General features: G+C 36.4%; 1 protein-coding gene across 3 annotated transcripts in view; it reads right to left on the bottom strand.

The window, feature by feature from the left end:
• Nucleotides 1–3276: 3276 nt before the first annotated feature.
• TMED5 (transmembrane p24 trafficking protein 5) overlaps nt 3277–25255 on the bottom strand; it is a 28731-nt gene continuing 6752 nt past the window's right edge. For 2 of the 3 annotated variants that reach the window (XM_005542698.5, XM_005542699.4), the window contains 3 exons: nt 12107–12204; nt 7720–7903; nt 3277–6306 (listed from right to left, as the gene is read on the bottom strand). In XM_005542698.5, coding sequence (XP_005542755.1) covers nt 6088–6306; nt 7720–7903; nt 12107–12204 — 501 coding nt within the window. In that variant the 3' untranslated portion in view covers nt 3277–6087. Of the gene's footprint in view, nt 6307–7719; nt 7904–12106; nt 12205–20521; nt 20664–25255 lie in introns of all 3 variants that reach the window. The other variant, XR_012417646.1, reaches the window with a different exon arrangement.

Genomic DNA, 25255 nt, shown 5'->3' with positions numbered 1-25255 from the left:
CCATACGATAAAGCTAGGTGTAGTGTATAGATTGAAGAACCTACATGCTCTCGAAAACAAAACAAAAAATTATGTGTCCTGGCAACATAATCAGTGTGGGTGACAGCTATCTTTGTGGAATGGTTCCACCAATGCTTCATCCCAGAAGTGAAAAAATACTTGAAAGAGAAAGGGTTAGAATTTAAAGTATTAATAATGGACAATACATGAATCTGTTTGCTATGAAAATAAAAATGTTGAGGTGGCATTTTTACCTCCAGATAAAACCTTACTGCCTCAGTCCCTGACCAGGGCATCATTTGGTTTGTCAAGGCCACATACAACTGCCTGATATTTGAACACATTTGATCAGCAATTGCTGCAGACCCTAATATGTATATAATGCAGTGCTGGCAATCATTCACTACTGCTCATGCCATAATATTCATCAAAGCTGCAGTGGATGAATTAAAACCAGAAACAGGTAAATTCCTGCTGGAAGAATGTGGAATGATACCATAAATGACTTAAAGGCTTCCTAGGGACCCATGGCAATTTTAAATCATGTAGCAAGACAATCCTTCACAAAACTTGTGAAGAAGGATTTGCTGACGTGCTTGATGAAGAGGAGCATATCAAAGGCCATCAAGAAGTGTTAACAAATTAGGAATTGGAAGAACTTGTTGAGTCATCTACAGAGAGAGAGGAGATAAACTGAAGCAGAATCGCCAACAGAGACATTAATTAAACTTGCCAAAGTATTTTGAATTGCACAGACATTAAAGAACAGAATTATAGAATATGATCCTCAGATGGGACACAGCATTAAAGTCACCAATACGATCACCAAAGGATTATAATCTCTGCAGCAACACTTCGATGAGCTGAAAAGTGTCAACAACTTCTGGTTACAGTGTTCTTCCAAAATTTTTCAGGAAAAAGACCCCCAAAAGAGAAATCCTTCACCTATTGAGGATCCCCAACCATCAACATTGTCTGATCCTTAACCATCAACATTACCTTGGCTTAGTGATCCAGGATCACCCGAAGCTATTTTGATGATAATGTAGCCTAACTACATCACTTACACCTACATCAGTCACCGCATTTCATCTCTTTGTTTAGGCACTGTATGACATCCCACAACCTCACAAGGGTGAGTACAAGATATTTTGAGAGAGAAACCACATTTGCATAACTTATTACAATATATTATTGCAATTACTCCATTTTGTTAGCCATTGTTAATCTCTTAATGTGCCTAATTACAAATTAAACTTGATCATAATTATGTATGCATAGGAAAAAACAGGCTGGACATGGTGCCTCACGCCTGTAATCCCAGCACTTTGGGAAGCTGAGGCGGGTACATCACTTGAGCTTAGGCGTTCGAGACCAGCCTGGGCAACATGGCGAAAGTAATTAGTCATTCAGAAATATGTATATACCAACATACTAATATCTGTTTCAGCTATAAATACTTCTAACATTTCACATGTATCTTTATGTAATCACCACAATCAAACTACAGAACTTTTCCACCACAAGGCTCCCTTTATAGCCACATTCTCCTTCCCTTCAGTCCCAAGACCTGAACCAAGAATCTTGTTTCCCATCTCTATTGCTTTATTATTTAAGAATGTTACAAAAACAGAATCATACAGTGTGTAAAACTAGGATTGTCCCCCCAAACCACCCAAGCATAATTCCCTTGAGGTCCATCCAATTTGTTACATGTATCAGTAGTTTGTTCCTTCATATTACTCTTTAGTATTCTATGGTGTGGACATACTAAACCATTCATTCTCTTTTTGAAGGACATCCAGGTTGTTTCTGGGTTTTGGCTATTGTAAATGAAGGTACTATGTAACATTTGTGAATGTTAAGTTTTAACTTCTCAGGGATAACTGTCAAGTAGTACAAATGCCAGGTTATATGTTAAATGCATGTTTAGTTTTATAAGAAACTGCCAAGAATATTTTCCACAGTAGCTCTACTATTTCATATCTCACCAGCAACGTATGAGTGGTCCACTTACCCAATTTCTCTTGCATCCTAGCAAAACAACTCTAAAATTTATCATTTGGAACTGTCTTTTCTTTCTGCAATGGTATTACTTGTCCTTTTAGAATTGAAATCAAGGGAAGAAAGGTTAGATTTACTCCAGCCTCCCATTTGATACTAGCCGTAGTTAACAATCTCCTTTACAACATGTGATCATTATTGCCACTTAACACTTCCAGGATTGGGGAGTAGTATCTTTCTTTCTGAGGGAGTTTATATCAGTTTGGATAACAGATTCTCATTGTTCATTTTACTGCTTTCCTATTTCTTCCTTATATTCTATAAAAGGCACAACAATAAATCTAAGCTTGTTAAAACAGAAACAAAAACAAGTACTAAAACAGGAGGGTTTTTGTAAAACTGTCAATTAGGATTTTAATTCATGGTCAGTGAAGACCTCCAGGATTTTCCCTGCACTGCATTTTCTTGCCTTTTTCTTTCAGATGCAGGGATCCAGAGTCCATCTCCATGTGCCCCCTCTTATGTAACATCATCCTAGCTCCAGATTCTTTAATTGGTGTCCTTTCCCCAGACATACATTAGGTGTATGGCTCCAGGTTATGACAGCAGCCTTCCAGAAGCCTTAGACACCTGAAAGTGATAGCAGTGCAGAAGCAGAAAGGTGCCTAAGGATTTCTACCAGCTTGTGGTAGAAGAGTGGCTTGTCTGGATGGTTTGAGGGAAATGACCAAATAATAACCTATCTACACCAAGCATTGTACTTTCCTATATGCTATTTTAACAAGCTTTAAGATGTTACTTAAAATATTTCTGAAAATGAAATAGCCTCAAAGGAGTTTTGATTTTACAAGATCACTAAGCAGATGACCCAAGGATAACTGACAGGATTCTATATTGTGTTGGTTAAAAATTAAGAATCCTGAGCCATATTCCAGACCTAAATAATCAATTTCTGGGGTGAGGTAGAGGAGCAGGGTAAGTTCCCTGGGTGCTTATTTAGCAGGGTAAGTTCCCTGGGTCCAAACTTTAAAAACTGATTATCTTTCCTTTCATATAGTTGGAGCAAAAATTGTACCTTTTAGGAACAATGCATGTTTAGGCAGGTGAATAAGTACATACAGAAACAGAACTCCAATGCAAAGTAGAGTGATGTACAATAAGAGGTGTAGAGAGCTATGAGGTTTCAAAACAGGAGGAGAGAGCACATTATTAACTAAGATTGAGATGAAGGAAGGCTTTCAGGAGTAGACAGCATTTACAAATGACTGGTCATTTTCTTTGATAATTTTTATTATATACAGATCAATACTCACAATACATTGCTTATTTAAGATGGCTGTTTACAAGTATAAAGCAGTTTGAGCAACACTGATTGTGCATTATTATACTTCAGATGAAAAATCCTTACATGCTGAATCAATTTCTTTTAAAATTTCAGATAAAGAATTTTCATTTGAGGAGACATACAATTGTAAGTGCTCACTTTTTGTCAATTTTAAGACACCATTATGTTTAAGAAGGATTAATTTTACCATAAAATTACAAACACCCTCCATGTCTTGACATTCACATGAAAGAACAGCACAACATTAATCATCCAAACGCATATCAGAGCAAACTCTAGGCCTTAGTGTGAGGTGAACATGGTAACTGCTTACACTATGGAAATCGGTTGGGCCTTAGTTAAATATTGTAGTATTTTAAAAATTTGTATATTGAAAAAGACAAAATGAGCGGTTAAGTGATAAACAGCTTACTCAGTTTAGCATAACTTTAATTTAGAAATGGAATAGTGAAATTAAAAACATATAAAGCAGATAAACAGTATGTCTAGAAATATTAAAGATTTTTACTCTGTTTACAAATATTGCTTTTTTGGTTATGCCTCTTAAATATCTCAGTCTTTTTACTTTGTCTGTAAAAGTAATTGTCCTAAATATTCCTAAATTCTTTTCCAAATAAAGCCATTATCATTTTTATATAGTAAGAAGTTACTGAATCATAGGTTTGAGATCAGTGGCACAAATCATATATGTAGAAGATTATGTAACAAATTCATTGTTAGGTAAGGAGTCAGAGAGTACAGTACAGTAACAGCCATACAGGAGAGGTAGAATTCTTAATCACAGTTTTATAGAAAAGATGCAGTAGTTTATATATGTACCCTGCTTTATTAGTTATGGTACTGTAAATTTGCTTCTTATTACAAATTTAACAGAAAGGGCAAAAGGCAGGGCTATTCATAGGCAAGGATCTTATTGACCTTTGTTCTGCAGGTGTTGCAGAGGATACCCCTAGACACTTGAAGCATTTTCTTGGCCAATTAAGGTAATTGATCATATATGGCATTTACCTCATTTTTAAAAAGCTTGCATGTAGGGAAATCTAAGCTGCTCTTCTCCCAGGGGCCTAAGGAGGGAAATGTATCTCCTTTTATACTACTCTGAGTGCAAATGAAATCACTGTCTCTGGTTATCATTATTGCTTATCAACAATTCCAGCATTACTAACCTGTTGAGGGGTTCTATACCCCAAATTTTGTTTGATTGTTTCTAACAATGTAGTCATAAACAATGTTATAAGTGGGCATAACTTAAAAATTATAGTTCATTCATGATGAAGTTAAATTATTAGTACTTGAGTAAGATCCCCATAGACTTCAAAAAACTAGATGGCAGAGACTTTATTGTATATATGGATTATTCACATTTAGGTGTTTAAAACTTGGGAGTCTATGTTTCCAATCCTTACTTCAACGTCAATAAATAAAGTGTTCAGAAAGGCCATTTTATAAAAGTTACAATAAAAATTTTTAATAAATATGTACACCCAGTGCTAAATCTTACAGTAGGGCTTACATTTTATAAAATGTACCTGCTTACAAACAATAATTCAAACCAGAATTCTTGTTGAAAATAAAAACCTATAGCCAAATAATTTCTTCCAGTTAACTGGAAATTAATCTCCTTTGATTTATGAGTAGGATGTCATGATGAGCCAATCAGATTCTAGATATTTATTTATAGTTCTACTTAAGTGAATTTTATTTTGGATTCGGTGTCCTCAAGTTTTTCTAAATTCTTTCTTGTCTCTGATAATTCTTAGAACTCAGAAAAGGAGCTATTTATTTATGGTAGGCCCAGATCATTTTAGCAATATTTCCTTCACAACTGCTGGTAATAATGAATTACCCAAGTCAGCAATGTTAAAATTAACATAACATGATTATTAATTGTTGACAGATATTAACTGTTGACAGATAATATTAAAAATAAACTTACTTTACCTCACATTTAATTTTTAAATCCTGCACTTTAGTTAAGGGTTAGAGAGAATGTGTCCCTATAGAGGAGGAAGCTTTTAAACTATATTCTTCATTTCAAAGAGAAAACATGTCCTAATTTTAATAAATATAACTTTGTGTTTTTAAGAATCGTGAAAATGTCAGCTTTTGGGAACGTAAGCTAAGTACAAAGACTAATACTTTCTGCTAATATGTTACACTGAAATATATTTGGTTATAAAAATCTCAAAAGCCTAATTGTATTTCAAAGCTATCATTCTATTTACATTGTAGGAGAGATGCATATGTAAATAGAGAAAAGTTGGGCTTTTGTAGTCTAAAGATTTATTCAATCCATAATTAGGTAATTCTCAGGTGATTTATAACTTAAAACTGAAAACTTCCACAGTTAATTGTAACTGCCACATTTACAAAAAAAGTTCTGGGTAAGAGAACCTGTTAAAAACAGACTGGTGTTGCAATTAGGCCCAATACTCATTTATTTAAGTCACCTAAGACATTTGCAAAATTTTTCAAAGTTAGGAAAATGCAGTTATTAATATGGCTTCATTCAGTTAAACCTATATTCTGCAAAATATTCCTGTTACACACTTAAGTACAACTGGATCAGCAGGATTACTTGCACAGAAAGTGAAGGCTTAATTTTCACATTAAAATTATACCTGTTTCACACTTATATCTCAAAATATTTTGGAGAAGACCATTAATGGTCTTGACTGTAACAGTTTATTGCATTCTTATGCCTCATTTTTCAATGTTAAGTACTCTAGTTTGGAGTTTTAAGTTCTACTTTTCCTCTTATCTTCAAATAGACTCTTCAGCATATAAACTTGAATGGCTGACACCACCACCATGACCACTAAATTAACCATAGACCAGAAATTGACTCTATCAAAGTTGCTTTCTTGTATGTTTCGATCACGAGCTTCAAATGCTCTAAGCAGGGTTTGTATGTGCCCACTTTTGCTTAGTCTGGACTTGATGCTGTTGATGGATTCCTGGAGATAAATAAAATAATTTTTTTATTAAAGAATGCTCAGAAATTTTAATTAAAAAATGAGGCTGGGTGCAGTGACTCATGCCTTGTAATCCTGGAACTTTGGGAGACTAGGGCAGGAGGACCCCTTTAGCCCAGGAGTTCAAGACTAGGCTGGACAACACGGAGAGACTCTGCCTCTACAAAAAGACGGGCGTGGTAGCACCACCTGTGGTCCCAGCTACTTGGGAGGCTGAGGTGGGGGATCACTTGAGTCCAGGAGGTTGAGATTGCAATGAGCCATAATGGTGCCACTGCACTCCAGCCTGGGCAACAGAGTGAGTGAGGCCCTGTCTCAAAAATATTTTTTTTCAAAATATGCTTTATGTTTTTTATCCAAACACAATTTTAAGATAGATGGCTGCACAATTGAGGGGCAGGTACTATTTATATTATATTAGAGATTCTCTGTAAGGTTATGTAATAATTCTCCTGACATATTTATACTGTTTATAAGTAGTTATTTAACAAGGGAACAAAGCTACTGTGAATTGAAAATAGGTAACATGAAACTCTGAGTGGCATAGCATCAGGAGTTTTACATACATTATCTGTTTCTTAGCCCTCACACAACCAAAGGAAATGACTTAAGGTTTTGTTTTTTTTTTGTCAGGGGGACGGAGTTCACCCAAGCACAATCTCAGCTCACTGCAACCTGAGACTGCGCCTGGCCAAATGATTAAGTTTTTAGAGATGGGGTCTTGCTATATAATAGCCCAGGCTGGAGTGTAGTATCTATTTATACCTGTGACCATGGTTCACTGCAGCCTCAAACTGGGCTCAAATGATCCTCCCCCTAACCTTCTGAGTAGCTGGGATTACAGGTACCTGCTACCATGCCTGGCAAATGATTTCCTTTTTGAAAACCCAACAGATACAACTTTAGGTATTTACCCATTACATGATGCATGTGTTTATATTTCCTTCTTTGTATGTTAATCTGACCAATTTAGTATTCAGTAAAACACCCAATGTTTTAATACCACAAAATAGTTGTGAAATTAGAAAACATTTTATTTTTCATGTGCCTTCTGTATAATCAGAAGCATAATCTATTTATAATTTTAAAAATTCTAACTGCACATTTATAAAACAAACTTACCAAGATGCAGTCTTAGTTGCACATCTGAAAAAAGCTATTTTTATAATAGGGTCCTAGAAGATAAGTTATTTGAAAACTATAAAAGGGCTATATGAATACAAAGTAAAATTAAGCTGATACTTGAAATGGAGGTCAAAGTATTTATGGCAAAAATAAAATATTAGAAACAGATTTTCCTGGATAATGCAGATAAAATGCTTAGTTCAGTAACCATTACCATACTAAGGGCTCTGGATGTTAATACTTTTTATTTTATTAGAAGACCATACTGACCAGGATGTCTTCCAGTTTCATATCCAACATATCTGTGCCAGTAATATATTTCTTCCAATCTTCTTGTTCTTGTGCCTGTTCTCCCATATTATCCAGGATTAATTCAAAGAAAATCACCTTCTCAGAAATGGTGCTGAATGTATTGTCAAAGCAGAACATGTAATCACCAACTTCAGTCTCTACACTGTATAAAAAAAAGTACATGTTTTTAGTTACTTGTACTTCTGTTTGTGATGAAAAGCAACTAAAGGTAAAAGAAGGTAAAAGAAAGAACTAACAGGCTGAGTGTGGTTCCTCACGCCTGTAATCCCAGCATTTTGGTAGGGCAAGGCTGGTAGATCACTTTCGCTCAGGAGTTTGAGACCAGCCTGGATAACATGGCAAAATCCTGTCTCTACAAAAAAAATACAAACATTAGGGCATTGTGGCTGGCATCTGTAGAACTAGCTACTGGGGATGCTGAGGCGGGAGGATTGCTTGAGCCCGGAAGGTTGAGGATGCAGTGAGGCATGATCATGCCACTGCACTCCAGCCTGGGCAACAGAGCAAGGTCCTGTCTCAAGAGGTGCGGTGGCTCATGCCTGTAATCCCTGCACTTTGGGAGGCCAAAGTGGATGGATCACGAGGTCAGGAGTTCAAGACCAGCCTGGCCAAGATGGTGAAACCCCGTCTCTAATAAAAATACAAAAAAATTACCCGGGTGTGGTGGCATGCGCCTGTAATCCCAGCTACTCCGGAGGCTGAGGCACAGAATTGCTTAAACCTGGAGGGGCAGAGGTTGCAGTGAGCTGAGATTGCGCCACTGCACTCCAGCCTGGGCAACAGAGGGAGACTCTGTCTCAAAAAAATAAAAACAAACAAAAAATTCAACAAAACAAAAACAAAGAAATAACATAGTTTATAATAATTGGACAGCTTACTCATGAATTTCCTTAGTATTGAAAGATAATTTATAATTTCTTGGGAATGAAGCAACCTGAAAATATATACGTTCGAGTACAACTTAGACATGCTTGGCATTTACTTAGTAAATTATGGTTAGTGACCTCATTTTTGGAAAAGGATAGAATTAAAAACCTGTATACATAACTCATAATAAACTTTAATATTTATACACTATTAAAAGTATTTTATCATGAGTTCAATTCATATGCAGATATGACTGCCAACCTACCCTTCAATTGAGATTAATCTAAACTGAGTTTTGTTTTCAAAAGCAGTGATGGATTATCCTACATGTTTTCTTCCAGGCCTCTTACTGATTTTGCTTATTGACTATCACTGGTTCCCTTGTAGATGTTTATGTTTAATCCTAAATGCTTTGAGAATTAAATAAAACTAGTTTATATTTTATTAATTCTATAAGGGTAATTCAGCCCATCATTAGTTATGCCTAGTGCTGAAAAAAAAAAATCAATAATATCTGAATGACCAGTACCCTACTTACAATTAGTTTCCCATATTAGCAAAAGTTAAAAGTAGGGCCAGGTACAGTGGCTCATACCTATAATCACACACTTTGGGAGTCTGAGGCAGGAGGATTACTGTAGGCCAGGGGTTCGAGATTAGCCTGGGCAAAAGTGAGACCTTGTCTTTACAAAAAATTTAAAAATTAGCCAGGTTCACACCTGTAGTCCTAGCTACTCAGGAGGCTTGGTTGAGCCCAATAGTTTAGGCTGCAGTAAGCTATGGTCACACCATTACACTCTGGCCTGGGCAACAGAGTGAGACCTTGTCTTTAAAAAAAGAAATTACATTTAAAAGAAAAAAAGACTACTTAAGAAAAACCAGTGACATACTGAGATTTTTGCTGCTCTTACAAAATTAATATAGCTACAGATAAAAGCTTTGTTTAATGTTTGAAAAACAGATTTGTAGGCTGGGTGCAGTGGCTCACACCTGTAATCCTAGCACTTTGGGAGGCCGAGGCAGGTGGACCACGTGGTCAGGAGATCAAGACCAACTGGGCTAACACGGTGAAACCCTGTCTCTACTAAAAATACAAAAAATTAGCCGGGCATGGTGGCGGGTACCTATAGTCCCAGCTACTTGGGAGGCAGAGGCAGGAGAATGGCGTGAACCCAGGAGGCAGAGCTTGCAGTGAGCCGAGATCGCGCCACTGCACTCCAGCCTGGGTGACAGAGCGAGGCTCCATCTAAAAAAAAAAAAAAAATAGATTTGTAAATCTGGTGTAATGATTAAGAGTGAGTTGGACTGCCTGAACGTAGATCCTGGCTTTGCTGTTTACTAGCTGTGTAACCTTCAGCAACTTAATTGTTCTATGCCTCAGTTTCCCCATCGGTAAAATGGTATTTACCTCAGGATTGTGGTTAAGAATAAAAAAAATTAGTACATGAAAAGTGCTGAGAACACTGGCCTGGCACATCAAAAGAATGCAATAAATGTGAACTATTATAAACTCAATTCTTTTCTCCCAATTATTTAATGAGAGGTAATTCACAAGGAAGCAGTAAGATACTTATTTTTCTAACAGTGAATTTTATTATCTCAAAAAGGGAGCAAATAATTGGGGAGAAATAAAGATTGATATAAATTTTGAACATTTTAAAAATTCTGAAACTTGAACTATATTTTTAGTTTTTTGGTTTTTTTTTTTTTTGAGATGGAGTCTCTGTCGACTCACTGCAACCTCCGCTTCCGGGGTTCAAGCAATTCTACCTCAGCCTCCCAAGTAGCTGGGACTACAGGTGTGCGCCACCATGACCAGCTAATTTTTGTGTTTTTAGTAGAGACGGGGTTTCACCATATTGGCCAGGATGGTCTCAATCTCTTGACCTCATGATCCATCCACCTGGGCCTCACCAAGCGCTGGGATTATAGGCGTGAGCCACTGTGCCGGGCCCATTTTTAGTTCTTATATATCTATCAAAGAGAAAACAGTTAATTCCAAGCATATCAATATAAACTGACTTTTACAATTACTATTTCTATCGTATTTAGTAATAGCTTATGCAAATATTTTTCTGAGCTCTGCATAGGTAAAATGCCATTTAAAAATGTATTTTAAATGAGTATCTTAAAAAATTACTGAGACTTTTTTCCTCTCATCCATTCATACATGTATTCAGTGTTTACTGAGTATCAATTATGTATCAGGCACTTTGGTTAACAAAGACCAATAATTTTAATAGCTAGTTCTTACAATAGTGTTATGTGCCAGGGATGTTCTAAGCATATGGTAGAAAGCAAGAGTTTTGGTCCATCTTGTCTCCACCCTGCATGTGTATCCCTGCAGACTTATTTGACTTCTCTGGGCCTCCTTGTCTATAAAATGGGAATCTTGAGTCAAAGACTCTATCTCATAGTGGGTTGGAAAGATTAATTTAGAAGCATATAACATGCCAACCCTTGTTTAGAGCAAATACTAGATACTCCATATTTGTTCTTCCTACAGATTCACAGTTTAACACATTAACAATATTGACTTAAGAAAATGTTATAGTAAGATAATAGAATGAAACTGGGAAAAATACCAGTGAGATATGAAAAGAGGGAAGTGAGGTGTCAGAAGAATATATGGTCTTTTGCTTAATTCTGAACTCAAAGAGTTAAAACAAGTATTTTCTTTTGCTTTCGGGCTTTTTTTTTCTTTTTTGAGACATAGTCTCGCTTTGTTGCCCAGGCTGGAGTGTAGTGGCACGATCTGGGCTCACTACAAGCTCCGCCTCCTGGGTTCACGCCATTCTCCTGCCTCAGTCTCCCAAATAGCTGGGACTACAGGTGCCCGCCACCATGCCTGGCTAAGTTTTTTTGTATTTTTAGTAGAGATGGTGTTTCATCATAGCCAGGATGGTCTCGAACTCCTGACCTTGTGATCCGTCTGCCTCGGCCTCCCAAAGTGCTGGGATTACAGGTGTGAGCCACAGCTCCTGGCCTCAGGCCTTCTGATTATCTAAAATGAATGAGGTCTGAGTCAAAAAAAAAATTTACATACACACAAAAATATACTGTACTGTTGTTTTAAGAAAGAAACTATGAACAGAAATGGTATATAGCCAGCAGCTCAAGAAACTTTAAGACATATACCTGGAACAGTAGCTTTAAGTTAAAATAGAAAGCTTGTGCTGGCCAGAAGGCAGGTTTAAAATGCCACAATAGATTGAATGCAATACCAGGGGAATACTAATTTACTAACCAAAGCACAGAAAAAATTTAGCCTGGATCAAAAGAAAACGCTTAAACAAAAATAGAAAGGTTAATGGAAAATGTTTTGGTTTATCAGATGGCCCACTATCATGAACTGTTTAAAATCATAGGGAATTATCTAATATTGATATGTAGTATCAAATATGCTAACTTTCCATGCCCTGCAGATAGCCCACTGGTATTATTCAGCAATGAAACTGAACTAAAAGAGATTACTTACGTGTGAACTCCATCTGATTTTCTTTGTTCAAAAACTAAGGTTTTGCCTTCTGGAGAGGCAAGATGGAAATCAATATCTAATCCTGCTCCATCTAAAACCTGTAGAAAAACATACATGAGAAAAACATATATTACAAATTCTGGAAATAAAAAACTATATACAGTACATCATATTATGTAAAGATTTTCTAACCTAGAGAGGTAAGAAAGTCATCAGTGATGTCTGGGCTAGAAAAGAACCAAAGGATCATCTAGTTCAATTCCATTCATTTTTGGAACTTGTCCTTTCCTTACCCATTTCTCTCACCATCACCTAAATTTAGGCCTTACGGATATTACTGAAATAAATCTTCCTGAAATAGTGGTTTCATTCAGAATCCCTGTAGAATGGACAGAAACACAAAGGGAAGTTCAAATGCCCTGGGCCTTTTAGTTAAAACTTAGGCAATTGGCAGGGCACAGTGGCTAACACCTGTAATCTCAGCACTTTGGGAGGCTGAGGTGGGCGGATCATGAGGTCAGGAGTTCGAGACCAGCCTGACCAACATGGTGAAACCCTGTCTCTACTAAAAATATAAAAATTCCAGCTACTCAGGAGGCTGAGGCGGGAGAATCGCTTGAACCCAGGAGGTGGAGGTTGCAGTGAGCCGAGATCATGCCACTGCACTGCGGTCTGGGCGACAGTGAGACTCGGTCCCCCCCGCTCCAAAAAAAAAAGACTTAGGCAATTTAGGACATTGTATATAACTTTGTTTCCTCTTCAATAAAAGAATAATTAACTATTTCTTAGCCTGGAATTCAAGACCACCACGGTGTGGACTCAGTATGAATTGTGTATTCAAAGCAGGTTGGTTCATGTACTAGTCAGTGAATACAATCTGTCCATTTATAATTCCAAAATGTCCTTCTATGAAGATGATGATGATAATCATGGCAACTAACAATTATAGTTGATGCCATAAATTGTCTTAAATGCTTTATGTGGATTAATTTATTCCTTATAACAACTCTAAAAGGTAGGTTCTATTATTCTCATTTTGTTCCTGAGGCACAGAGAAGTCATTTTTCCAAAGTGACAGCATTAATTCATCTAGGCCACATTAAAAAAAATAAGTAAAAAATAAAGTGATACAGCAAATAAGTGACATGGTCAAAATTCGAACTCAGCAATCTGCCTCTAGAATAATTTTTAATAAGTATGCTGTGTTGCCTCTATTTCTGTTCCATTCTCCTAAATACTCATGCAATTGTACTCATTCTTTAAGAGCCAATTTAACACATTTATGCCTTGTGTTCCATTATTGGAACACTAAGCATGTGGCAGTTATATACTACTGCTCAAGGTCGTTGCCAAGGTCTCATTTTGCAATTCAAAAAATTGCAACCTCCTGTATAAATAGGTCAAGTCCTTTGAAGTGTCCTCTGTATCCTCCTGTCAAGTTCTCTCACACTGTCTCTTGTATTACTACAGATTGCACACCTATCCTCTTTGGCACTTACGAGACATTCTCTGGGATCTAAGCATCTTTTTGTAGGATTCACTTGGCATAAACTTGTAGGTACTTTTATGGACACATATGTGGCACATCCAACATAGATGATAAAATGGATGAAAATTCTGTTCACCATTTTTATAACTCCAAGGGTACCAGTCCTAACAATGTTGTTATCCATATTTTGCTTTTGTGTCACAGATGCAAATATTTAATAAATACATCTTTTTATCATCCTACACAAATTAAAGTGTCTCAGTGTTTTCCCTGTAGATCTGTCTGCAAACTTGTCTTCCCGTCTTCCTCCTTCCCTACGTTTTCTCTTTATTTATAGTGTTTGTTAAAATTTTAAAAAGAATCTATTTGGAACACTGTACAGTACAGCCTCTTAAGAAAAAAAAAGAAAAACAAAAAAATACCTAACTCAATGGCTACTCTTTCTTAACATTTCATTTTATTTTTCTTGGTGGCTTTAATGTGACGATATAAAAGATTACCTACTCCTGTGCTCTTATTGTTCAACAGAACTGGTTTCAAATGGCTGGCTAAATATACATAATTTTCTTCTTTAAATCCCAGTGAAATGAAGAAGACATGTAACAATTAAAATCTATAGGCTGGGTGTGGTGGCTCATGTCTAATCCCAGCACTGGAAGGCCGAGGTGGGTGGATCATTTGAGGTCAGGAGTTTGAGATCAGCCTGGCCAACACGGCAAAACCCCATCTCTACTAAAAATAAAAAAATGAGCCAGGCATGGTGGCACATGCCTGTAACCCCAGCAACTTGGGAAGCTGAGGCAAGAGAACTGCTTGAACCCAGGAGGCGGAGGTTGCAGTGAGCAGAGATCATGCCACTGTACTTTAGCCTGGGCAAAAGAATAAGTGAGATTCCACGTCAAACAAAAAAAAACCCACAAAGAAGAAAAATTCCTGTTTCAAAAGATGAAAATCCATAAAAATCTTTAGACAGGATCTAATAGATGTGAAGCAGGATAAATGAAAAAAGACTATAAGATATTGAGTTTTCCAAAGGATTTAAAAAGTACAACCTTCTATCAGAAGTAGCAGAAGTAGTAGAGAACTGCATCTAATTGGGATTAGCATCAGAATTCTTATATATAACATTAGATGGAAAAAAATAATGGAGCCATGTAGTCAATGTTCCCAAGTAAAACGATATTTACTGAAGTCAAAGCAAAAATAAAGCTATTTGCCAGGTGTGGTAGCATGCACTGGTAATCTCAGCTACTTACTTGGGAGACTGAGGTGGGAGGATCACTTGAGGCTAGGAGTTAAAAGTCTGTAGTGTGTACTATGAAAGTGCCTGTGAATAGTCACTGCACTCCAGCCTGAGCAATACAGTGAAACCCTATCTCTAAAAATTTTAAAATAAATAAATAAAGCTATTTTCAGATATCCAAGGACTCAAAACATTCTCAAAGAATTACTCAAGGATACCCTCCAAAAACAAACAAACAAAATCTATTAAATCAGAAAACAAGCAATGTAACAAAGCTAAGAAAATATTTTAGTAAAACAGTTAAAAAGCAGTTATTGGTAGTAGCTGTCAGGCTTAATGAAATTGTTAAAAATGATTTTTAAGACTATGGAAGCTTAATTAAAAAATCATAAAATATACTTCTTTTTTTTTGAGACAGAGTCTCGATGCCCAGGCTGGAGTACAGTGGTGCTATCTCAGCTTGTTGTAACCTCTGGCTCTTGTGTTCAAATGATTCTCCTGCCTCAGCTTCCTGAGTAGCTGGGATTACAGGCATGCGCCACCATACCCGGCTATTTTTGTATTTTGTAGAGACGGGGTTTCACCATGTTGGCCAGGCTGGTCTCAGAACTCCTGACGTCAAGTGATCCACCCACCTCAGCCTCCCAAAGTGCTGGGATTACAGGTGTGAGCCACTGTGCCTGGCCATAAAATATACTTTTAAAATACAAAATAAATATTAAAAATGCCACAATCTGGGCCAGGCACGGTGGCTTACTCCTGTAGTCCTAGCACTTTGGGAGGCTGAGGTGGGCGGATCACTTGAGGTCAGTGGTTCAAGACCAGCCTGGGCAACATGGTGAAACCCTGTCTCTACTAAAAAAAAATTAAAAAATTAGCTGGACGTGGTGATCTGTGCCTGTAATCTCAGGTACCTGGGAGGCTGAGGCAGGAGAATCGCTTGAGCCCGGAAGGTGGAGGTTGCAGTGAGCCAAGATCACGCCACTGCATTCTAGCCTGTACCACAGAGCGAGACTCCATCTCAAAAAAAAAAAAGCCATAATCTGAAACAAAAATTCCAGTTTATTTCAATGGAACATGATGGGGATAATAGTAAAACTGTTAAAAGTTCGGTTAAAAGAAAACATACACGTTAATTTTGATGCTGACAAATGGATGCTTAAACATTAAATAGAAGGACATCCAATTTGGCAATATACAGATAATCAAAAAGCCCTCCCAGTATAAAACCCCCTGGAAATGCTGGATTATATTTTTAAAACAATCTTTGCAACTACATGGTGAGAGCAAAGAAAAAAAAAAAGACATGAAAACTAGAGTGGTAAGTGGTAGTCTGTGAAGGGGGTTAACTTGTCAGTTACCTGGAAGCTTGAGATTTAATATCCCCATGAGGACAGGTCATGAAGCTTTGGGGCTGAATTATGTAAGGAGCAGGAACTAAGAACTATGCATAAAGCTAGGATCTTTGAGGGGTCATACCATCAGTAAAAGGGTTAAAATTTTTAAAAAGTCCACCAGTACACAGAGATCACAAGAAAGCTTGTCTGTCTTGGCCTCAAGTCATATGTGAAAAAATAATATAAGCTCACCAGATAATTCATCTATAAGCTTACACATCAAGCAATTTTGTAGTTCAGTTTCACTACCCACGTGTTCACAGACTCAATCAGAGAACAATATAAAATGTAGTCCTCTATCGTGGAATGCCTGGGAGGAGGAAATGCAAAACCTTTCTGGAGGGTCATATCCTCAACCTAGGACACACACGATTCACACAGGATATAGCCCCATTAGGCATGGGTTTGATGGGTAGCTTCTGACATGGCTCTCAATGATCCCTGCCTTTCTGGTATTCATACACTTGTGTAATAAATACAACATGGCAAAAGTGATGGGATGTCCCTTTCATAATCAGGTTGCTAAAGATTATAACTTCCGTCTTGCTAGCTTGTTCTCTCTTGCTGGCACTTTCTCTTGCTCTCTTACTCGCTCTGATGAAGCAAAACCTCCATGTTGTAAGACGCTTTACAGAGAGGCTCATGTGGCAAGAAACAAGGAAGGCCTCTGGCCAACAGCTTGTAGGGAACTGAAGCCTAAGTCCAACAACTAGTAAGGAATTGAATCCTGTCAACAACCATGAGTGAGTTTGGATCCTTCCCAACTGAGCCTAAGATGACCGCAGTCCTGTGAGAGATCCAGAGTAGAAGACCCAGTTAAGCAGTGACCAGATTTTCCTGACCGGCAGAAACTAAAGCTAGTAAATGTTTTAAGCCAGTAAATTTTGTGGTTGGTTAGTTTTTTATCAATAGATAACTAATGGTTCTACATAAGAAAGGAGAGCATCAGGAAAGGAATAAATGAAGAAAAAATAAAATCTTTCATCTTTCTTAATCTAATAAATAGATTATTGTTCAAAGTAATAATAGCAACAATGTATTCAGTGATTACAACATGTGGATAAGTGAAATGAATGACAACTATAAAGGATGGCAGAGAGGAACTGGGAAAACTCAGTTATAATGTACCTGTACTATCCATGAAAGTGGACTTACATTAGTTGTAAATGTATATTACAAATCTAGGGCAAATTTTTTTAAAATTTTAATTTGTGTGGGTAAATAGTAGGTGTACATATTTATGGGGTACATGAGATGTTTTGATATAGGCAAGCAATGCATATTAACCATATCATGTAAAATTGGGTATCCATCCCCTCAAGCATTTATCCTTTGTGTTACAAATAATCCAATTATACTCTTAGTTATTTTAAAATGTACATTTATGCTACAACAAAAGTGCCTTACAAAGCAAAAATATTTTTAAAAGAACAAGTTATTATTGACTATAGTCACCTGTTGTGCTATCAAATAGTAGGTCTTACTCATTTTTGTTCTTTTTGTACCCAATAACCATCTCCACCTCCCCCTCCACCCCCCAGCCTCCCACTACTCTTCCCAGCCTTTGGTAACCATCCTTCTACTCTCTATCTCCGTAAGTTCAATTGCTTTCATTTTTAGCTCCCACAAATAAGTGAGAACATGTGATATTTGTCTTTCTGTGCCTGGCTTATTTCACTTAGCATAATGACCTCCAGTTCCATCCATGTTGCAGCAAATGACAAGATCTCATTCTTCTTTAAGGCTGAATAGTACTCCATTGTGTACAAGCACCCCATTTTCTTTATCCATTCATCTGTTGATGGATACTTTAGGTTGCTTCCACATTTTGGCTATTGTGAACAGTGCTTCAACAAACATGGAAGTGCAGGTATCTCTTTGATATACTGATTTTCTTTCTTTTGGGTATACGCCCAGCATTGGGATTGCTGGCCTATATGGTAGCTGTATTTTTAGTTTTTCGAGGAACCTCCAAACTGTGCTCCATAGTGGTTATACTAATCTACATTCCCACCAACAGTGTATAAGGGTTCCCTCTTCTCCACATTCTTGCATTTGTTATTACCTGTCTTTTGGATATAACCCCTTTTAACTGGGGTGAGATGATCTCATTATCGCTTTGATTTGTATTTCTCTGATGATCAATGATGTTGAGCACCTTTTCGTATGCCTGTTTGCTATTTGTATGTCTTCTTTTGAGAAATGTCTATTCAAATCTTTTGCCCATTTTAAAATTAGATTATTTTTTCCTGTATAGTTGTTTAAGCTCCTTATATATTCTCGTTATTTATCCCGTGTCAGATGGGTAGTTTGCAAATATTTTCTCCCATTCTTGGGTTGGCTCTTCCCATTGTTAACTGTTTCCTTTGCTGAGCAGAAGCTTTTTAGCTTGATGTGATCTCATTGGTCCATTTTTGCTTCTATTGCCTGTGCTTGTGAGGTATTACTCAAGAAATCTTTGCCCAGACCAATGTCCTGGAGAGTTCTGATGTTTTCTGGTAGTAGTTTCATAGTTTGAGGTCTTAGATTTAAGTCTTTAATCCATTTTAATTTGATTTTTGTATATGGTGAGAGATAGAGGGCTAGTTTGATTCTCCTGCATATGGATATCCAGTTTTCCCAGGACCATTTATTGAAGAGACTGTCTTTTCCTCAGTGTATGTTCTTGGCACCTCTGTCAAAAATGAGTTCACTGTAAGTGTATAGGTTTGTTTCTAGGTTCTCTATTCTGTTACATTGGTCTGTGTGTCTGTTTTTATGCAAGCACCATGCCATTTTGGTTACTATATCTTTGTAGTATAATTTGAAGTTAGGTCATTTGATTCCTCCAGTTTTGTTTTGTTTAGGATATTTTGGGGTTATTCTGGGTCTTTTGTGGTTCCATATACATTTTTAAATTGTTTTTTCTATTTCTGGGAAGAATGCCAAAGGTATTCTTGCATAGAATCTGCAGATTCCTTTGGGTAGTATGGACATTTTAACAATATTGATTTTTCCAATACATAGACATGGAATAGCTTTCCATTTTTGGTGTCCTTTTCAATTTCTTTCATCAATGTTTTATAGTTTTCATTGTAGAGATCTTTCATTTTTTCAGTTAATTCTTAGGTATTTAATTTTACTTGTGGCTACTGTAAATGGGATTACTTTTTAAATGTCCTTTTCAGATTGCTGTTGGCATATAGAAATGCTATTGACTTTTGTATGTTGATTTTATATCTTGCAACTTCACTATATTTATCAGTTCTAATAGCTTTTTTATGGAGTCTTTAGATTTTTCCAAATATAAGATGTATCATTTGCAAAGAAGGATAATTTGACTTGTTTTCCAAATTGGATGCCCTTTATTTGTTTCTCTTATCTGATTGCTCTAGCTAGGACTTCCAGTACTATGTTCAATAACAGTGGTAAAAATGGGCATCTTTGTTGTGTTCCAGATCTCAGAGGAAAGGCTTTTCCCCATTCAGAAGATACTAGCTGTAGGTCTGTTGTCTAAGGGTTTTGTTATGTTGAGGTATGTTTCTTCTATACCCAGTTTTTTGAGGGTTTTTATTATGAAGATATGTTGAATATTATCAAATATTTTTTCAGCATCAATTGAAATAATATGGTTTTTGTCCTTCATTCTGTTGATATGATGTATCATATCATTCTACTGATTGATTTGAGAATGCTGAACCATCCTTGCATCCCAGGGATAAATTTCATTTCAACCACAAACATTTTAAAAAGAAATATAATTGATATGTTGAGAAGAAAGAAAGTAGAATTATATAAAATGTTCAGTAAAAACCAAGAAGGCAGAAAAGGGAGGGAAGATGTAAAAAAAAAAAGAACAAGTACAATGAATAGAAAGGAGTTATAAACATGGCAATATTAACCCAACAATATCAATAAGTATATTGTGAATGGTCTAAATATGCCAATTAAAAGAACTGCCAGAGTGGATGAAAATACAAGATTAACCATAGCCTGTCCACAAGAAACCAACTTGAAATATAAAGACACAGATAGATTTAAAGTAAATGGATGGAGAAAGATATACCATGTTAACACTAATCAAAAGAAATCTGGAGTAGCTATATTAATGTCAGAGAAAGACAACTTCAGAATAAGGAAAATCTTCAGGGATAAAGAGGGGCATTACTGGCCGGGCATGGTGGCTCACGCCTGTAATCCCAGCACTTTGGGAGGCTGAGGTGGGCAGATCACGAGGTCAGGGGATCAAGACCATCCTGGCTAACATGGTGAAACCCCGTCTCTGCTAAAAATACAAAAAAAATTACCTGGGTGTTGCAGCATGTGCCTGTAGTCCCAGCTACTTGGGAGGCTGAGGCAGGAGAATCACTTGAATCTGGGAGGTGGAGGTTGCAGTGAGCCGAGATGGCACCACTGCACTCCAGCCTGTGCAACAGAGCGAGACTCCGTCTCAAAAAAAAAAAAAAGAGGGGCATTACCTATAATGAATGGGTCAACTTTCCATGAAGACATAACAATCCTTATGTGTATACACATAACAACAAGGTATCAAAATATGTGAGGCTAAAACTGAAAGAGCCACAAGAAGAAATAGAAGATCACTACTATAGTTGGAGACTGCCACATCCCTCTATCGGTAATTGACAGATCTAGGAGGCAAAAAATCAGTAAGGATATAGTTGAACAGAATAGCACCATCAATCAACTGTGTCTAATTGAATCTTGAGAACTAATCAATCCAATGACGGAAGAATAACATTCTTCTCAAGCTCATATGTAACATTCACCAACACAGACCACATTCTGGGCCATAAAACACACTTTGACTTGTGCTGTCAGACCACAGTAGAATTAAGGTAGAAATCAGTAACACAAAAATAGCTGTAAAATTCCCAACTATTTGGAGATTAAACCACACATTTATAAAGAACTCATGGGACAAAGAAGTCTCAAGATAATTTTTTTTTAAACTTCAATGAAATGAAAATACAACCTAACAAAAATTTGTGGGATACAGAGAAATCAATGCCTAGAGGGAAATTTATAACATTGGATGAACTTATTAGAAAAGAAGAAAGATCTAAAATCAATAATCTAGACATCCACCTTAGGAAGCTAGAGAAAGAACAGTAATATAAACCTAAAACAACCAGAAGAAAAACATTAGAGCAGAAATCAAGAAAATTGATAACAAGAAATCAACCCAGAAAAAAAAAAATCAATGAAGCAAAAAGATGGTTCTTTAAAAAGATCAATAAAACTAATAAACCTCTAGTCAGGCAAACCAAGAAAAAAAGAGAAAAGACACAGAACACTAATATCAGAAATGAAAGCTGGGTCATCATTAATTATCTATGGACATTAAAAGGATAATAATGGCCAGGCAAAAATCTTCAACAAAATATTAGCAAAGCTAATTCAACAGTGTAAACAAAGAATTTCAACCATGACCAGGTGGATTTGTTCAAGTATATAAGCCTGATTCAACATTCAAGAATTATTTCATGTAATTCATCACATCAACAGACTAAGGAAGAAAACTCAGATGATCACAGCAATGGCATACATATGGAAAACATTTGATAAAATCCAATATCAATCTATGATATTTAATATTAAAAAAAATCTTAGCAAACTAGGAATAGAGCGGAACTTCCTCAACTTAAGGAAGAACATTTACAAAAATCCTACAGCTAAGACCACACTTAATGGTGAGAAACTAGAAGCTTTCTCACTGAAATCAGAAATAAGACAAAGATGCTACTCCCTCATTACTCCTACTCAACACCATACTGGAAGTTCAAGCTAATGTGATACAAGAAAGGGAAAGACATACCTATTGGAAAAGAAGAAATAAAACTGTCCTTGTTCACAGATGACATGATAGTCCATGTAGAAATCCTAAAGAACTGCCAAAAAAACCCCTCCTGGAGCTAATAAGTGATTATAGCCAAGTCTCAGTAAACAATATTAACATACAATAGTAGCTGCTTTCCTATACACCAGCAACAAGCAACTGGAGTTGGGAATAAAAAATACAATACCATTTACATTAGCACTAAAAGAAAAAAAAGAAAAAAAGAATTAGGTACAAATCTACCAAAATATGTACAAGATCTATAGAAGGCAAACCACAAAACACTGATAAGAGAAATCAAAGAAGAGCTAAATAAAGAGATATACCATGTCAATGGACAGGAAGACTCAATATTGTTGAGATGCTAATTCTTCCCAACTTGATCTACAGACTCAATGCAATCCCAATCAGAGTCCCAGCAAGCTATTTTGTGGATATTGACAAACTGATTCTAAAATTTATTTGGAAAGAAAAAAGATCCAGAATAGCCCAGACAATATTAAAGAACAAAGTCAGAAGACTGATATTACCCAACTTCAAGTCTTAGTATACAGTTACAGTAATCAAGATAGCATGGTACTGATGAAAGAACTGACAAATAGAGAACAGAACAGAGAGCACAGAAATAAGTAAAAAAGATCAATGGCTGCCAGGAGTTCAGTGTTTGGGAAAGGGGGTTTGCGTAGGTGGGGTACAGGGGAGTTTTAGTGCCATGGAACTATTCTGTATGATACTACAGAATATACTAATGGTGAATACATAACATTATGCATTTTTCAGAATGCATAGAACTGTACAATAGAAAGAGCAAACCTTAATGCAACTATGGACTTAACTTTAGTTAATGTTAACAAAATGGCCCTCAATTTTAACAAATGTACAACACTAATGTGAGTTGTTAATAACAGAGAAAACTGTATGGGAATGTGGGGGTATATGTGTGCTCAATTGTCAATTAGTCTATACATCTAAAACTCTTCTAAAGAAAGCCTATTAATTTAAAAAAGCTACAAAAGAAAACCATAAGAAAAGAACAAAACCAGGCAGAGATAAAAAAGAAATATCTCTATGAAATGTTAATGGAAAATATTTCAGACTTTCTGCAAATGGAAATGGAATAAAGTCAGGATTAATTATGGTAATCTGGGGAAAAGGGAGAAATAGAACATCTAGTCATTGAAATTATAAACTCAATAAAAGAGTCAACAGATTATAACTTAAAAAGATTAATGAACCACAATGAGATGTTACTTTACACTTGTTAGAATGGGTTTTGTAAAAAAGATGAATGATAACAGTGTTGAAAAGGATGTGGAGAAAAGGAATGTAAATTAGTATATTATTGCCAGACATGGTGAGCACGTGCCAGTAATCTCAGCTACTCAGGAGGCTGAGATGGGAGGATCCTGAGCCCAGGAGTTTAAGACCAGCTGGGTGACACAGCAAGACCTCATCTCAAAAAAGAAAAAACAAATTAGTACATTGTTGGTGGGAATGTAAATTAGTACAGCCCTATGGAAAACAATATGGTGGTTCCTCAAAAAACCACAAATACAACTACCATATCATCTAGAATCTCACTTCTGGTATACATCCAAAAGAACTGAAATCAGTATGTAAAAGAGATATATGCACTCCTGTATTCACTGAAGCATTATTCACAATAGTCAAGACATAGAAACAATCTAAGTGTTCATTAACAAATGAATAAAGAAAATGTGGTATAGATACACAATGGAATACTGGAGGACATTATACTAAGTGAAATAAGTCAGTGACAGAAAGACAAATACTGCATTATCTTATATGTGGAATCTAATACAGTTGAATTCCTAGAAGTGGAGAGTAGAACAATGGTTACCAGAAGCTCGGGACGGGGGGCTTGGGGAGAGAGGGAATAGGGAGGGAGTTGTTGATCACAGAGTACAAAGTTCCAGATATACAGAAGAAATAGGTTTTGAGGTCTATTGCACAGGAAGGTGACTATATTCAATAATAATGTATATTTCAAAATAACTGAGACTAAATTTCAAATAGCTCATCATAAAAAATTATAGGCAAGGCAATATTAATTAGCCTGATTTAATCATTACATATTGTACATGTGTATCAAAACATCACAATATACCCCATAAATGTATACAATTATAGTTTGCCAATCAAAAATAATATTGATAAATTTTTAAAACTAATTAAGTAGAAGATAGAGCTGAAGAAATTGTCCTTAAAATAGAAGAGACAAAGAGAGAAATGAGAGATTAAGAAGCATAGATGATGCACTTAAACTGCAGTGAAAATGCAGAAGCAGAAAATTTAAAAAGCAACAAGAGAAAATAGAGATGAACTACAAATATATAACAAACTGACAGGAAGCTTCAACAGCTATAATCGAAGTCAGAAGACAATAAAATACTAGTTTTGATGTATTTAGGAAAAATATCTGTCAGTGAAGAAAAAGTAATTCAATTCTTTAAGAAAAGTCTAGAGAGCAGAGCCATGAGAACCAGAGAAAAACAAATTAAGCCTGAAATCTGTCCTATTCAGACTTCCAGTTATATGAACCAACAGACTTCCTCTGATTCGGGTTATTTACCTGTTGATAAAAACTTTGTAAGGACTTTAAGGATCATGACATTTTAATTAAAATAATCATATATGTTTCACCCCATCAAACCCTGTATGATTTTATGAGTATGGGAAAAGGTGTGGAAGAGTTCACATCTAGGAGAATGACAACAGGCATTCAATAGAGTTAGTTTTTTGTTTTTTTTTTTTTTTGAGACGGAGTCTCACTCTTTCACCCAGGCTGGAGTGCAATGGCGCAATCTCGGCTTACTGCAACCTCCGCTTTCTGGGTTCAAGTGATTCTCCTGCCTCAGCCTCCCGAGTAGCTGGGACTACAGCACACCACTGCGCCCAGCTAATTTGTTTTTTTTCTTTTTTAGAGACAGGGTTTCACCATATTGGAGGTTGGAGACCAGCTCCTGACCTCGTGATCCACCCACCTTTGCGTCCCAAAGTGCTGGGATTACAGGTGTGAGCCACCGCACCCGGCTTTTTCTGCTTTTACATCTTTGTATTGTTTGACTTACTCTAAGGAGGTTGTATATTACTTTTATAATTGGAAGTAAAAAATTGGAAGTAAAAAAATTCATAAAGGAGGCAGGTGTGGTGGCACGTGCCT

Source organism: Macaca fascicularis, chromosome 1 (assembly GCF_037993035.2).
Source record: "Macaca fascicularis isolate 582-1 chromosome 1, T2T-MFA8v1.1".
In the NCBI taxonomy this organism is placed as follows: domain Eukaryota; kingdom Metazoa; phylum Chordata; class Mammalia; order Primates; family Cercopithecidae; genus Macaca; species Macaca fascicularis.
The sequence above is the reverse complement of the archived record's forward strand: the minus strand, read 5'-3'. Positions and strand labels throughout refer to the sequence as shown.